Below are 15,025 nucleotides of genomic sequence, written 5' to 3'. Positions count from 1 at the left end.
TTGAAAGCTCAGTCACATCCGACTCTTTGATACTGGAGTGGGTAGCCTATCCCTTCTCCAGGGGATCTTCCTAAGCCAGGAATCGAACCAGGGTCTCCTGCATTGCAGGCAGATTCTTTACCAACTCAGCTATCGGGGAAACCACCGGTGGGGACATCCAAACGCCAGCACCCACATGGCCTTAACAGCACTGAGATCGGGAATGAAGGCAGGCTGTGGGGTGCGAAAACAAGGCACCAACTCCAAACGCGCCTCCTGATGAAGTCACGGCTCTCCTGCACCCCGACCTTCAGCAGGGGCGCCTGGAGGTCAGAGGTGCCCATGGCGCCAGGCAGGGCAATGGGCAGACCAGGCGCTTACCTGCCTCGCCACCCTCCGAGCCTCCCAGTAGGGCTTCGAGTCCTCCACGGCCTTGCCGATCTTCTTCACCAGTTCATCCAGCTTCACCGTTGCTTCCACCAGGACAGAGCGGAACTTCTGACGGATATCCTGCAGACAGGAAATTGAGGACAGTTCAGGCTTAAGGAGCCTGTGGAAATCCACCTGACTTCCCCAGAAGCCTCCGGAAGGGCCTCCACTCAACCGGGAAGCCTGTGCGTACAAGCCCGTGTCAACAACAACGGCCCCCGAGAGAATCTGGTGTGATACTGCAAGCGTCCCAGCACCTGTGCCAGCTGGCATGGCAGCCCCCGGCTGTACGTGGCTACTGAGCACTTGACCCTGGCTAGTGAGACAGACAGAAGGAGCTTTTCACTTGGTTCATTTTATTTAGATATACTTAAACAATCAATGAGGCCATGACTACGGTATCAGACAGAGCAGGTTAGACCACAAAGCTCCGTCCAGGGGAAGATGCCTAACCTGGTCACCCCGGCAGCCTCAGTCCATGATGATGGCAGTATTCGTCACAGGCCCACGATGTCCCCAGTCCTGTGACACGGACAACACTAAACAGTGTGTGCCAATTTCCGACAGGCCAGATCCTGTGCTCTGCCTTGGGCTTGGTCCCTGCCTTCAGGACGCCTCTAGTACAGGGGGGTGAGACGGGGATAAACACAGCCCATCCCCAGAGAGTGTGTGAGAATGAGACCGGCACAGCTGGCGTGGGACCCAGGACCCAGAGCCTCAGCAGGCCAGGTAAGGGGGGTGGGAGACTCGCCCTTAGAGGGGGACTCGTGGGGAGCTCCCAGCAGTACCATCTGCACGGAGGCCTGAAGCACGGATGGGAGGAGGGAGACACTGAGTCCAGAGCACCAGCAGAGCCATGCCCACAGCGGAGGGGAGGATTGGGCTGGCATTTTCCAGAGACTACAGGAAGCTGGACATCCAGAATGTGGGGAACGGCTAGAGATAAGGGCGGCCACGCCCTCCAGAGATGCCACGAGCCATGCGGGCTTGGACAGGCGTCGGGGAGAGGGGAATCAAGGGTGGGCGGCACCAGGCTTCACTGCACCGTCAAAGTCAGGAAACCAGGTCCACAGATGCCCCGAGGAGGAGAAGAATCACAAAGACAGTCTGGTTCCAGCTCTAGGAAGACACTGGAAGGGTTGGTTGGGGCTTCAGAGACCCAGGCCCCTCCACCCCTCCTCCCCCAGGGAGCTGGCCTGGCACGGCCACAGCCTGGGGAGTCTGCGTGCATCAGAGGGGCGACGTGGGCCCTGGGGGAGGAGGAACACCAGCCGCAGGGGGGCCCCAGGAGCAGCCGGCCACCCCACTGGTACACACGTGGTTGTCGCTGGCTGCAAAGGGGCTGCCTCACTATCTGAAAACTGCTTCTAAGCAGAAGATTATATGGACCTCACGGGTCACTGGGAGAGCTCACAGAGGGGTCAGGAAGGCCCTGATCACGCCTAACTCGCTCTCCCCCCATCATTTCGCGCTTGGGCTTTCTAGGTGGGTTTGAAACATACGAACATGGCCTTTGTCCCACACAGAGCATCTCAGCCCCTGGGCGCCCCCATCCTATACCCGTGGTCCCTCCCTCCAGTCATGCGTCCTCATCATCGGAAGCTGCTCCGCCTTCCCTCTTCTCTGGCCAGGTCTGCAGTCACGTGCTTCAGCTACAGCTGCTGAGGACAGAACAAGCCAGACTTGTCCTCCAGAGGACACGCCGCGCACGCGCGTGCGGGCCGCCCAGGGACAAGCAAGCCCTGCTGAGCTGCTGTCGGGCTTGACTTGCAGTCCGTGGGAGGCAGCGTGCTGGCTGCAGCTCCAGGCTTTCAGCAGAGACAAGGAGCTGAACCGGGTGAAACCTCCACCTGCAAGCTCTGATTGAGCCAATTCTTTACGCATCGTTTTTACTACCTATAAAATGATTCTTTTCCATCTCCTAAGAGCTAACACCTAGATCGGGCAACACAGGGCCCCCATTCCTACCTGGCAACCAGGGGCTAGAAGTAGAGGAGAAGACACCCCTTAGAGAAAGTCCTTTCCAGCCCCGTGCCCTGTGCCTGAGCCACGCCCAGCCTGATTCACCCACTGACCTCCCCTCCCAGCCCTCGGAGACTTCTGATTGCCCAGAGCTACTCCTGGCACCAGTGACTGTAACAGCTGGGTGCCTAACAGCTAGCTCCTGGTCACACAGTAGGTACTCAATAAATGCACACAATGTTTTTTTTCCCCCCTGGCATAAAAAGAGACCCATGATTCTACAAGGGGGTGGCTCTGAGGGGCAGCTGACCCAAGGGAGGAAAACCTGCTTTGCAAACACACCCACACACACAACTGCATCTCCAAGCCACAGGCGGGAAAACCGGGGCCCAGATCGTCGGCATGTGACCAGGGGCGGGTCACACTCTCTCCATCCTCTCTGGGAACTGAGAATTGGGCCCCAAACCAGGAGCCCACGGACCCACAGGCCTCGTGCCCTTGGCTGTATGCTATATACTAAATGGAAATTTTACATAATTTATCCATTTCAGGAAAACTCATATAATTTTATTCTAATTTAGATTCCAAATTCCTCGTAAAGAAACAAAAAAAAATTTTTTTTAATCAAATGATCAGGCAACACTGGGCCCCCATTCCTACCTGGCAACCACTGGTTAAAAGTGGAGAAGACACCCCTTAGAGACGGTCCTTTCCAGTCCCCAGGCCCTGTGACTGAGCCACACCCAGCCCGCTTCACCCACTGACCTCCCCTTCCCAGCCCTCAGAGACTTCAGATTTGCCCAGAGCTACTCCAGACACCAGCGACTATAATATAAGCCACCTACCTGCGTGAAAGGGCATGCAGGGAACAGATGGCCAGTCTCCCATGGGGCAGACACAGATGCTTTTATCCATCCGTGTATGCAGTCACTAACAACCTTACCAGCTAAGGTGCTTCGGTTGCTCTTTGTTTTTAATTGAAGGACAGTTGACTTTCAGGGCTGTGCTAGCTTCAGGTATACAGCACAGAGATCGAGTTGTACCCACCTATCTCTTCTTCCCAGATCCTTCTCCATTCTAGATTACTACAAGATATTGAGTACAGTTCCCCGTGAGTGCCATGGGTGTGATCCACATTGTCCAAAGAGGGAAACTGAGGCACAGCGTGACCAGGGAGCCTGCCCAAGCTCACAAAGCTGGGACGTGGTAGAGCTAAGACTTCACTTTAGACTTCCTCAAGTGGTAAATAAATAAGCACCATGTAGCGTGATGGGTACTACAGACCTCGGTCTACATGCTGCAGCAGACACACACCCAGGACGGCCACACCCAGAGAGAGTCATCCCAGCCAGGACTTGCAGAGAGGGGGATTTCACCAGAGAGAGAGAGAAGAGGGCATCGCAGCTGAAGGACCAGCAGAGCCAAGGGCAGCAGATGGGAGGGCTGGCAGGAGGAAGGCCACGGGAGTGGCTCCCAGGCTCTGACCTCGAGCCCACGTGCATCGGGAGACAGGGTGGGTTTCTTGAGTAAGCCTCCGTTTACCCGCCAAGCGCCTGCTGTCAGTAACGCCTGAACACCACTCTGCCTCTTCCCTGGGGGTCCCATGGTTAAGAATCCGCACTTACATCGCAGGGAGGGCAGTGTATGATCCCTGGTCGGGTAACTAAGATCCCACAGGCTGTAAGACCAATAAATAAATAAATGGATATGGACAGAAAAGAGGTTTTTTTTAAAAAAAGAAAAGTAAACCTCGGGACTGTGAACAGAACTTTCCAGGCCCCAACAATGCACACGCTGAAGGCTGATTGCAACTCGGTCCTGCCGGGAGGAAGGGGGGCGGGGCAGAGGAGGAAGGAGACTGGAGCCTCCTCTTCCATAGCGGCATGGTGGGGTAAGAACTGAAACGAAATGTCCAGAAGCAGCCACACAAAGCCTGCTGTTTAGAGTGACAGAAATAAATACCTAAATCATCAGCTAAAATGCGTTACACGGATCAATTAAATTGCCTCTAAGAGAGAGAAAGATGGGGCTGGGGTGGGAGGATCGGATACTAGTTGGGAGGGGTTGTTTTGTCTTGTTTTTTGCCCTTTTTAAAATTTGTAGGAAATTATCACAGTGTTTTTGTAAGCAGAAGCATCCGCAGATCAAATCTGGGTTGGGGTCCCCACGTGAATCTGGCAGGCAGATTCAGGGACCACCAGCCTGGTCGAACGTGTGACCATCGAAGGCTGCTGAGTCCAAGAGATATCATTTGACATTAGCGTCTCCCTCCATCAAAGAGGCTGTGCTGCCAGGGATGATGACGCAGGGTTGGCTGGCAGCCAAACAACAACTATTCATCCAACATGTGTTAAGCACTCAACACAAAGCCAGCCTTCTCCCTGATAAGAGAGCGGACCTAGTTCTTCACCATTCCACAGAGGGGCACGGCTGTCCGAGTAACAATTCACCATAAAATCCTGAGGTGTGGGAGCCCACAAAACCAACATCTTCCCTGCCTACCCAGCGTAACAGCCCTGATTTTACTGGGCCTCACCCTGGTCTCAGAACCGATCGCGTGCCTGGGCATCAGTACAGGATACTCCTAGCTTCAGTCATCATTAAGGGAGGGCACAGGACCCATCAGAACCAGTAAGATTTCATTCTGGGACTTTTCTGAAACTGTTAAGAGGAAATCTTTTGTACTGAGATGGCTGAGAAGATGGACTAAAAGCTGGAGCAGATGGCAGCCCTCTGGGCACCATGAGGGGCGAGTCCATCAGAGGCAGGGAGGGAAGGAGTCCTAATGACGCTTTGGGCTTTTGGACCTACCAACGCTTTACAGTCTAACCCTAAACTCCACTTCCCCCGAGCCAAAATGGTTCACACACAGACGCACACAATCGTCACCCCTGCTTCATGTTTTAAGCTAGTTGGAACTGGATTTCTGTCCTTTGCAACTGAACTAAGTCTCTTAAAAAAAAAAATACTGAAAACTACTGTATGCCTTAAGGTAGTCATGCTGATATACTCAGGGAGGGGAAAGTCAATCACAGTCTATAAAGTGGCAAAGTTCTGTAACTAAATACAGGTGATTGCTGGAGGGCTTCTGTAAAGCCATACGTACAAGGAGCTTCTGGGGAACTTAATTCAACCTATTCTGTACAAAGTATTTCTCTCTTTTTTTCCAATTCATCTTAAAGCCAGCTGGCCACAACTGAACTTGTACTTTTTGCCTTATTTCCTAGTTCGAGAAAGGACTCCACCATGGCTCTCTGTCATCTACAATTACAAGCAATGTGTCTCCCAAGATCAGAGTTGGGGCTGCTTCCTGGCATGTCCAGAGAGGAGAGCCAACTGTTTCCCTGTGCTGAGTGACCCACAGATAAGCTCAGAAGACATCTCGGGAGAAGGAGCAGACCTTTCACTGGTCGAGAAAAATAAGCCACACGCCAGCCAGGGCTGTTTACCAGCGGATTCTTTTTTTAGATCAGCATCCGAAGGAGTTCTAAGCCATCCCTTGGCTTGGATGAGACCTCAGAGCTTGCAGTCCGAAAACTGTGTCACATCCATTAGGTGACTCAGACTGAGGGCAGTTTATCCAAGCGGAGAACTGGAGGTGGCACAGGCTCCCGTGTGAACGTGTCGGTGTGTTGGAAACACGGCCCTGGACCAGACAAGAAACCCCGCCACACGAAGCCTGCACCAGGGCGCCCGGGGAGCGGCGGGCAGGCTGGTCACACTGGGGACAAGCCCTTTTTTCTGGCCAACCCAGCCACCTAAGCCTCAATGATCTTGCCTGGAAGATGAGAAGGGCAGCCTCTCCCCTTCACAAAGGCCTCCCCAGAACCTAGCGAGGTGAGGAAAGGACATCAGGTTTTAAAAATAACTGTCCTACAAACTAAAGTCACCGAACTTCAAAAGGTCCCGAGTCATGCCACTTATAAACACACTGCTCCCTGCTTGTGGAAAGATTTCACAGGCATGCTCCGAGCCTCACAAAGACCCTGCAGGGCAGCGTGGCCAGGCTCAGCAAGAAGATCCCCAGTCCCCAGATAAGAGACCTCGGTCCCAGGGAGAAGGGCTGGCCTGGCCCGGGGTCTCGCACGGGGAGTGTCAGTCTACAGAGCATCAACAGATCCCACCTGGCTTTCCCTCACCCATGGTTCTCAAAGTTTGGTCCAGGGAACACGGGAGGTAGGGGTCGGGGGTTCCTGGAGACCTTTCCTGGGACTCTGCAAGGTCAAAATCATTTTCATAATCAAATTCAATTTAATTTGCCTCTTCCACTTTCGTTCTCTTGTGACTGTCGAATGGAGTTTTCCAGAGGCTACTTGATATGTGCCATCACGAGAACGAATGAAGGCAGGAGCAGAAATGAGAATCCAGCTCTCCTATTAAGCCCGATAGGAAAGAGACTTGCAAAAGCCACAAAATGACGGCTTTCTTTTCACAACTTTTTTTGGGGGGTTAAGTTATTTTGATAAGATATACATGTAATAGGGTTAAGTTATTTAGATAAGATATGCATGTAATAGGCTTATTACTGTCACTTTTAATGAATGAATACAGTTTTAAAAATAAAAATTCATTTAAAAATGAATACAGTTTTAAAAAATGGGTAATAGATGCCACCATAAAAACAGAATCTCTCTGAAATGCTCAGTGATCACAGGAGCATGAAAGGAACCTGGGGCCAAAAAGCACCAGGTCAGCTGGTGGCCCCAAATCACACCCGCCCCACCCACGCCCTGGGCCGCCCTGCAGAGACCCCGCTGGAGGGGAACACGGGTGTGTGTTCAGTAACAGCAAAGCAGCTATTCGTTCTCAGGCCCTCCTTCACCCCTTCTGATTTTCCCAAGGAGAAAGCCTGCATTGGGAGCCACTCTGATTCTTCACATTTGCTCATCTCCCTTCTAAGAGAGGAGGAGTTGGTCAGGCTCAGAGCCTTCCCTGGAAAAGGGAATCTGCTAAGAATTTGATAAGCAAACTGATACAGTTACTGGAAACAAGAGAGCGCTGCTCTCAAAGTCAGCAAGCAGGGCTTATCCACGTGATTCTTCACTAAAAACCTTGCTTTAAACAAAATTATTTCCCTCTGATGGCTTTTCACTTACAGTCATTAAGTCTCACTTTCAAACAAAGGACAAATGTGAATCCACGTGGGAAAAAAAAATACAGAACAAGAATAAAGCAGAAATTATGACAGAAGCAGAAGAACAAGAGATTTGGGATGTAAAGTCTCTGTGGCAGGAACATTCCAGAATCCCAAGGTGCAAGGCACCATCAGACACGCTCTGACTTCCCAACCAGTTCTAAGGTAACCGGCATGTTTTTAATGCTTCTACAGATCATATTGTTTACTTTTTCCCCCCACCCATCCAATCTATTCTTTAAGAACACTTGTGGCAGCTGCTAAAACACAAAGAATCCACTTTCCCGGGGCTTCGGTGAGAAGGATCAAGCACCCCCCAGGCTGTCTGCTGAGCTTTCTGCAACACCGGAGATGCTCTGAGTTTGCACAGGGCTTGGCAGAGGCCACCGGCCACACGTGGCTAAATGAAAACTTGATGTGTGCTTAGTGCGGCTGACTGGATACCGTATTAAACTGTCATTTTTAAAGTAGAACTCGAGTCTCCCCACAGGGCTGGTGATTGCCATCCTGGGCGGCACAGGTCCGGCTCCTGAACCCAGATTCCACTCTGTGCTCTGCCTGCAGGGATCCAGCCACGCTCCTGGGTCCCCCTGCTACCTGCCCTCCTTGCCTCTCCTGCCCCAGGGAGTGGCCATCACTAGCCCTGGGGGATGGACGGGCAGCCAGGAGGATCTGATTTCAGCTCTGGCAATTTTGCAGCAGAGGCAGAAGTGGAAAGACTGTGCCTGGGGCAGAGCCAGGGTCTAGGGCGCCAAGGCAAGAGGCCCCCAGAGCTGGGAGGCGGGCAGAGAAGGGCTGCAAGGGCAGGAGCCCCCAGGGAGCCAGGGCCAACCCCACAGGGACCACAGCACCCCCGCCCAGCACCGCACAGGCCCAATCACCCAACAGCAATTTTCACCCAACCAGGGAGCCTGGGAAGACAGGGGCAAAGGGATGGGAACATACATGGAAAAAAAAGAAAGAAAATGGGGAGATAGCACCAGGGCCTCCCAGTTGGGAAGCAGCCTAATCGCGGCTAGGGACTGGTGCCCAGCTCTACGCCTCTGCCCACCTTTCTGCCCCACCTTGAACCCCAACTTCTTGGGGCATCTCCCAAACCCAGCTTCTTTAGGGACTGTGCCCCGCACATAAGGAGGATCCTGCTGCCGTGCTTCTGACATACAATCCTCTGCCGAGGGCCAGAATGGAAGAAGCCAGAGGAGGGCAAGATGAGGACACAGAGGTGCCCACGGACAGGGAAGAGCAAGCAAATGAGAGGAGAGCAGGCGGAGGGTGCAGGAGACAACCTGGGATCCTGACCCTGACTCTGCAATCACCCAGCCAGATCCCTTACCAACCCAGCCAAGGCTGCCCTGTGGGGGAGGCCCGCAGCCCGGCGAGTCACCGCGCTGGGCCCACAGGTGCTGGGACGCTCGGAGCGCCTGCTCAAGGCTCTGCAACGCCTTCCCTTCCCGGGGGTCCCCCTCCCTTCCGCCTTTCAGAAACCCCATCTTTTATTTAAGCTGCTTGAGTGGTTTGGGGTACAATAGAGGGGATTCTAGCCCCAGCTCCAGGCCCAGGGCAGGCCCCAAGCAGCCGAGCAGCCAACAAGGCCAGCCCTGCTTCCTCTTTCCACGCCAGCACACCAGCTGTCCGGGTTCTGCACCAGCAAGAACTTCCTCCCACCGAGAGAGGAGAAGAGGAAAGAAGTGGTGCTGGTCAGCATGGTTTCCTGTACAAGCTGGCCTCCTCCAAGGTGTTCAAGCATCTGAAAGCTTTTTTTAGGCCTAAGCAGAACCAAGTTCCTCCCAGGCACAAAGGCTGTGCTCTAGAACTCTGATTTAACTAGAGGAAGTTTCCAAACAAGCAGATGAGGACCTCTCCCGTTCCCAGAACACACAGCCAGCACAGCTACCTGCCCTGGGACACGCTGCTGCTGCTGCTGCTGCTAAGTCACTTCAGTCGTGTCCGACTCTGTGTGACCCCATAGACGGCAGCCCACCAGGCTCCCCTGTCCCTGGGATTCTCCAGGCAAAAACACTGGAGTGGGTTGCCATTTCCTTTTCCAATGCATGAAGGTGAAAAGTGAAAGTGAAGTCGCTCAGTCGTGTCCGACTCTCAGCGACCCCATGGACTGCAGCCCACCAGGCTCCTCTGTCCATGGGATTTTCCAGGCAAGAGCACTGGAGTGGGGTGCCATTGCCTTCTCCCCGGGGACACGCAGCCTTGGCCAAAATCAAGATGCCACTGCCATTTGCAGGCTGAGTTAAGAGAGTTGGTGGGTCTGGGAACGCAGAAAAGGCTCTTTTTTAAATATTTTTAAAATAGTTCAGACTTGGGGAAAATGAGGGTAAGATGCAGACATGATGGCCTTTAGCCTGAGACATTTCAGTGTGTACTTCTTAAAAATGAGGACGTTCTCTTACATAATCAAAGTAAGATGATCACAATCAGAAACTTAAAACTGATACAATGCCACTAATCTGATCTGTGATTTTGTTCAAATTGTGATGTCCCACCAACATCTTTTACAGTGAAAGTGTTAGTCGCTCAGCTGTGTCCAACTCTTTGCAACCCCAAGGACTCTAGCCCACCAGGCTCCTCTGTCCATGGAATTCCCCAGGCAAGAATACTGGACTGGGTTGTTGCTGTTCAGTTGCTCAGTCATGTCTGACTCTTTGTGACCCCATGGACTGCTGCATGACAGGCTTCCCTGTCCATCACCAACTCCCGGAGCTTGCTCAAACTCATCTCCATTGAGTCGGTGATGCCATTCAACTCTCTCATCCTCTGTCCTCCCCTTCTCCTCCTGCCTTCAATCTTTCCCAGCATCAGGGTCTTTTCTAAGGAGTCAGTTCTCATCAGGAGGCCAAAGTATTGGAGCTTCAGCATCAGTCATTCCAACGAACATTCAGGGATGATTTCCTTTAGGACTGACTGGTTTGATTTCCTTGCTGTCCAAGGGACTCTCAAGAGTCTTCTCCAACACCACAGTTCAAAACCATCAATTCTTCGGTGCTCAGCCTTCTTTATGGTCCAACTCTCATATCAGAGAAGTAGATATTTTTCCGGAATTCTCTTGCTTTTTCTATGAGCCAATGGATGTTGGCAATTTGATCTCTGGCTCCTCGGCCTTTTCTAAGTCCAGCTTGAACATCTGGAAGTTCTCAGTTCACGTACTGTTGCAGCCTAGCTTGGAGAATTTTGAGCATTACTTTGCTAGAGTGTAAAATGAGTGCAATTGTGCGGTAGTTTGAACTTTCTTTGGCATTGCCTTTCTTTGGGATTGGAATGAAAACTGACCTTTTCCAGTCCTGTGGCCACTGCTGAGCTTTCCAAACTTGCTGGCATATTGAGTGCAGCACTTTTACAGCATCATCTTTTAGGATTTGAAATAGCTCAACTGGAATTCCATCACCTCCTAGCTTTGTTCGTAGTGATGCTTCCTAAGGCCCATTTGACTTCACACTCCAGGATGTCTGGCTCTAGGTGAGTGGTCACACCATCGTGATTGACTGGGTCATTAAGATCTTTTTTGTACAGTTCGTCTGTGTATTCTGCCACCTCTTCTAATATCTTCTGCTTCTGTTAGGTCTGTACTGTTTCTGTACTTTATCGAGCCCATCTTTGCATAAAATGTCCCCTTGGTATCTCTAATTTTCTTGAAGAGATCTCTATTCTTTCCCACTCTACCCACTGGAGTGGGTAGCCATTCCCTTCTCCAGGGGAATCTTCCCGACCCAGAGATCGAACCTGGGTCTCCTACGTTGCAGGAAGACTCTTCATCATCTGAGCCAACATCTTTTACAGCAAAGGAAGAAAAGGTATTTTTTCCTGGTCCAGGATCCAGTCCAGGACTCACACAGGATCTAGTTGTCAAACTCTCTCTAGTTTCTCGAATCTGGAAGTGTTCTTCAGTTTTTCATGGCCTTGATAGTTTTCAATAATATGAACCAGTTATTTTATAGAATCTCACTTTGGGAAAGACTCACTTTCAAATCATCATTTTTTTGTCAACGTTACACAGGCAGGAGCCACCAGAATGGAATCTAACCAATAAAAATATGTATGCTTAGGACTTTGCTGGCAATGCAGTGGATAAGAATCTGCCCACCAATAAATGGGACACGGGTTCAATCCCTGGCCGGGGAAGAGCCCAAAGCCACCAGGCAACTAAGCCCAAGGGCCACAACCACTGAGACCACAAGCTGCCGCTACGGAAGCCGGTGGCCCTGGAGCCCGCGCTCCCCAACAAGAGAAGCCGCGGCCGAGAAGCCTGCACACCGCAGAGGAGGGGCGTCGCCGCGCCCGGCAACTGGAGCAAGCCCGCACGCAGCAAGGGGGCCCAGCCCAGCCAGAACTAAATCGTCCACTTTTAAACTATTAAACATATTTTAAAAATTGTAAACTGTTAAAATATACATATATATATATACTTAAATAGCATAAGGTCCAAAGCACCACAAAGGAGAAAACCCTTTAATCTTCAGGGACAAGGGTCAGTGGTTTGAGGCCCTAGAAGAGGGACAGAAGTTACATAACCACACACACACACTCTCTCTCTTTCACATACACACACACTCTCACATACATACACACACACTCTCTCTCTCACAAATACACACACACATACACACACTCACACACACACATACACTCTATCTCTCACATACACACACACTCTCACAAACATACACACTCTCACACACTCACACTTACACATACACACACTGACACACACATACACACTCTCTCACATACATACATACACACTCACACATTTATACACACACTGACACACACACAAATATACACACACAAATACACACACTGACACTCTCTCACAAACATACATACACACACTCTCTCTCTCTCACATACACACTCACACACTTACACACACACAAAGCAGAGAAGGCTGACAGGACTTGCTGCCGTTTCATTCAGGGCCAAACACGTGTTTTTAAACCCACAGGATTCTTTATGTGAGAGGAGGCAGAATTGCTGAAATGGTGGCATTTTACAAGAGTTCAACCACAAGTGAACTATTTTCCATGTCTACGCTGAGAGGCTTAACATATTTCCTCAACCTGAAGACCCACTTTTTCCCCCACGCTTGCAAATACCAGATCTCAGATGGATCGTAAAGTTAATGCACACGTTTATCAGGAGTGACGCGTCAGCCAGGCATCAAGTGGTCCTGCGTCACAAGGTCTGTTTCAGAACGAACACGAGTGTGGGCACCAGGGCGGTACGGCAAGTTCAGAGCCGGCCTCGGGCGCTCCGGGGACCAGGCAGCACAGCCTCCCTGGAAAGCACGCAGCCCCCGCCCAGCACTGCAGGCAAGACGCTGCCCACTCCTCCTGGAGGACCTTTCTCCTGACACAGCTCACAGAAGGAAGAGAGGGCGGAGGACGCAAAGGATCCAAAGTTAAAATCCACCGCCGCTGCTGTGAGAGACGTGGAAGGACCCACAAGAGAGGGCTGAAAACGTCAGAAGAGGCTGCTTCTAGCAGAACTGGAAGCGGGAAGGAGCGAGGCAGAGGACTTTCATTTTCTCAAGGGCTCTTCTTCGACTGTGCACAAGTATGGCTTCAGCACAGATTCACCAGCGTTTTTTATTTCCCCGTGATCAAGACTGAGGACAACTCAGCCCATTCAGCATGTTGCTAGATTCAAATCAAAGTCTCTGTCCTGCCAGTAAACTGGTACAGCCACTGTGGAAAATAGCATGAAAGTTCCTCAGTCAACTAAAAACAGCTGCCACCTGATCCAACAGTCCTGCTCCTGGGCATGTATCTGGAGGAAACGAAAGCTATCGTTCAAAAAGATGCACGTACTCCTGTGATCACAGCAACACTATGACCTGGAAACAACATGAAAGCCCTTCAAAGGGGAATGGATAAAAAAGACGCGTGAGCATGCGTTAATGTGGGGGGTTTCCCAGGCGGCTCAGTGGCAAAGAATCTGCCTGTTTGACCCCTAGTTTGGGAAGATCCCCTGGAGAAGGAAATGGCAATGGAAGGAAATGGATTTCTCTTGTCTGGGAAATCCCACGGACAGAGGAGCCTGGCGGGCTATAGTGCCTGAGGTCACAAAAGAGACAGATACAACTTAGTGACTAAACAACAATATATATGTGTGTATGTATGTGTATGTGTGTGTACGTATGTGTGTGTATGTATGTGTATGTGTGTGTATGCGTGTGTATGTGTGTATGCGTGTGTGTGCGCGTGTGTATGTATGTGTATGCGTGTGTATGTATGTGTATGCGTGTGTATACGTGTGTGCTTGTCTATATTAATACACACAGTGGAATACTACTCAGCCATAAAAAAGAATGAAATAATGCCATCTGCAGCAACACGGGTGGACCTAGAGATGATCATACTAAGCGAGGTAAGCCAGACAAAGACAGATACCGTGTGATATCATTTACAAGTGTGATCTAAAATACAACACAGGCACTTCCCTGGTGGCCCAGCGGGTAGGACTGCTCTCCCACTGCAGGGGGAGGGGTTCGATCCCTGGTTGGGGAACTAAGATTCCACATGCCGCACAGTGTGGCCCAAAAATAAAAGAATAAAAAGGACTTCCCCGGTGGTCCAGTGGCTAAGATTCCACGCTCCCAACGCAGGGGGCCAGGGTTGGATCCCCGGTTAGGGACCTAGATCCCACATGCAGTAAAGATCCCACATGGCACAACGAAGACACGGCCCAGCCGAGTAAAATAAACACACAAAATACGACAGGAAGGAGCTTACCTACACAGAGAAACAGACTCAAAGGCACGGAGAACAGAGGCATGGGTGCCGAGGGGCAGGTGGGGCAGAGACGGGATGGAGTTTGGGATTAGCAGGTGCAAACTCTTATATAATGGATAAACAACATCATTATATAACATCATTATATAAGATGTTCATCATCTTATATAATGGATGAACCACCAGGTCCTGCTGCGCAGGGAACCATATTCAATATCCTGCGATAAACTATAATGGAAAAGAATATGAAAAAGAATGCATATATACGTATAACTGAACCACTTTGCCATGTGGCAGAAATTAACACCACACTGTCAATCAACTATATTTCAATAAAACAAATCATGTTTTAAAGTCTCAGTCATTCACTATCAGGGATGGCAAAGCTTTTGCCCGTCATCTAACTCAGAGGCTGCCACTGCACAGAGCGGGTATCTGAAGCCTCCCCCTTGCCAAGGATGTATATCTGGCGAGTGTCAGGGCAGAGACTGAACACCTGGTCCCCAAGTCCTAGATCAGTGTTCCTCCACCTCACCAGCCTCGGTGGGGACCTCAGAGGATGCACCTTCCAAAACCCACAAACACACATCTTAAAACTACTTCAGCGCCTGGACTCCAGCCTCAGACTCCTGGATCGAAATCCTGGGTCCTCATCCCACTGGCCGGGTGGCCCAGGAAAACTGGCTTGGTCTCTCAGCTCCTCTGTGTCCCAGCACCGTCCTCAAGAGCTGCTGTGAGAACTAACCTATATAAAACCACTTAGGACAATGCTTGGAAT

At 51.0% G+C, this 15,025-nt stretch overlaps 1 protein-coding gene across 1 annotated transcript in view; it reads right to left on the bottom strand.

Moving 5' to 3' along the window:
* The window catches only part of SH3BP5 (SH3 domain binding protein 5), an 83,092-nt gene that overhangs the window by 51,877 nt on the left and 16,190 nt on the right, over window positions 1-15,025 (bottom strand). The window contains exon 3 of the mRNA XM_086401294.1: window positions 361-489. Within this exon, the coding sequence (XP_086257420.1) occupies window positions 361-489 (129 nt within the window). The remainder of the gene's footprint in view (window positions 1-360; window positions 490-15,025) is intronic.

This window comes from Bos grunniens, chromosome 1, assembly GCF_055505025.1.
Source record: "Bos grunniens cultivar Pamir isolate PY7600 chromosome 1, Bosgru_T2T1.0, whole genome shotgun sequence".
NCBI lineage: Eukaryota > Metazoa > Chordata > Mammalia > Artiodactyla > Bovidae > Bos > Bos grunniens.
The sequence above is the reverse complement of the archived record's forward strand: the minus strand, read 5'-3'. Positions and strand labels throughout refer to the sequence as shown.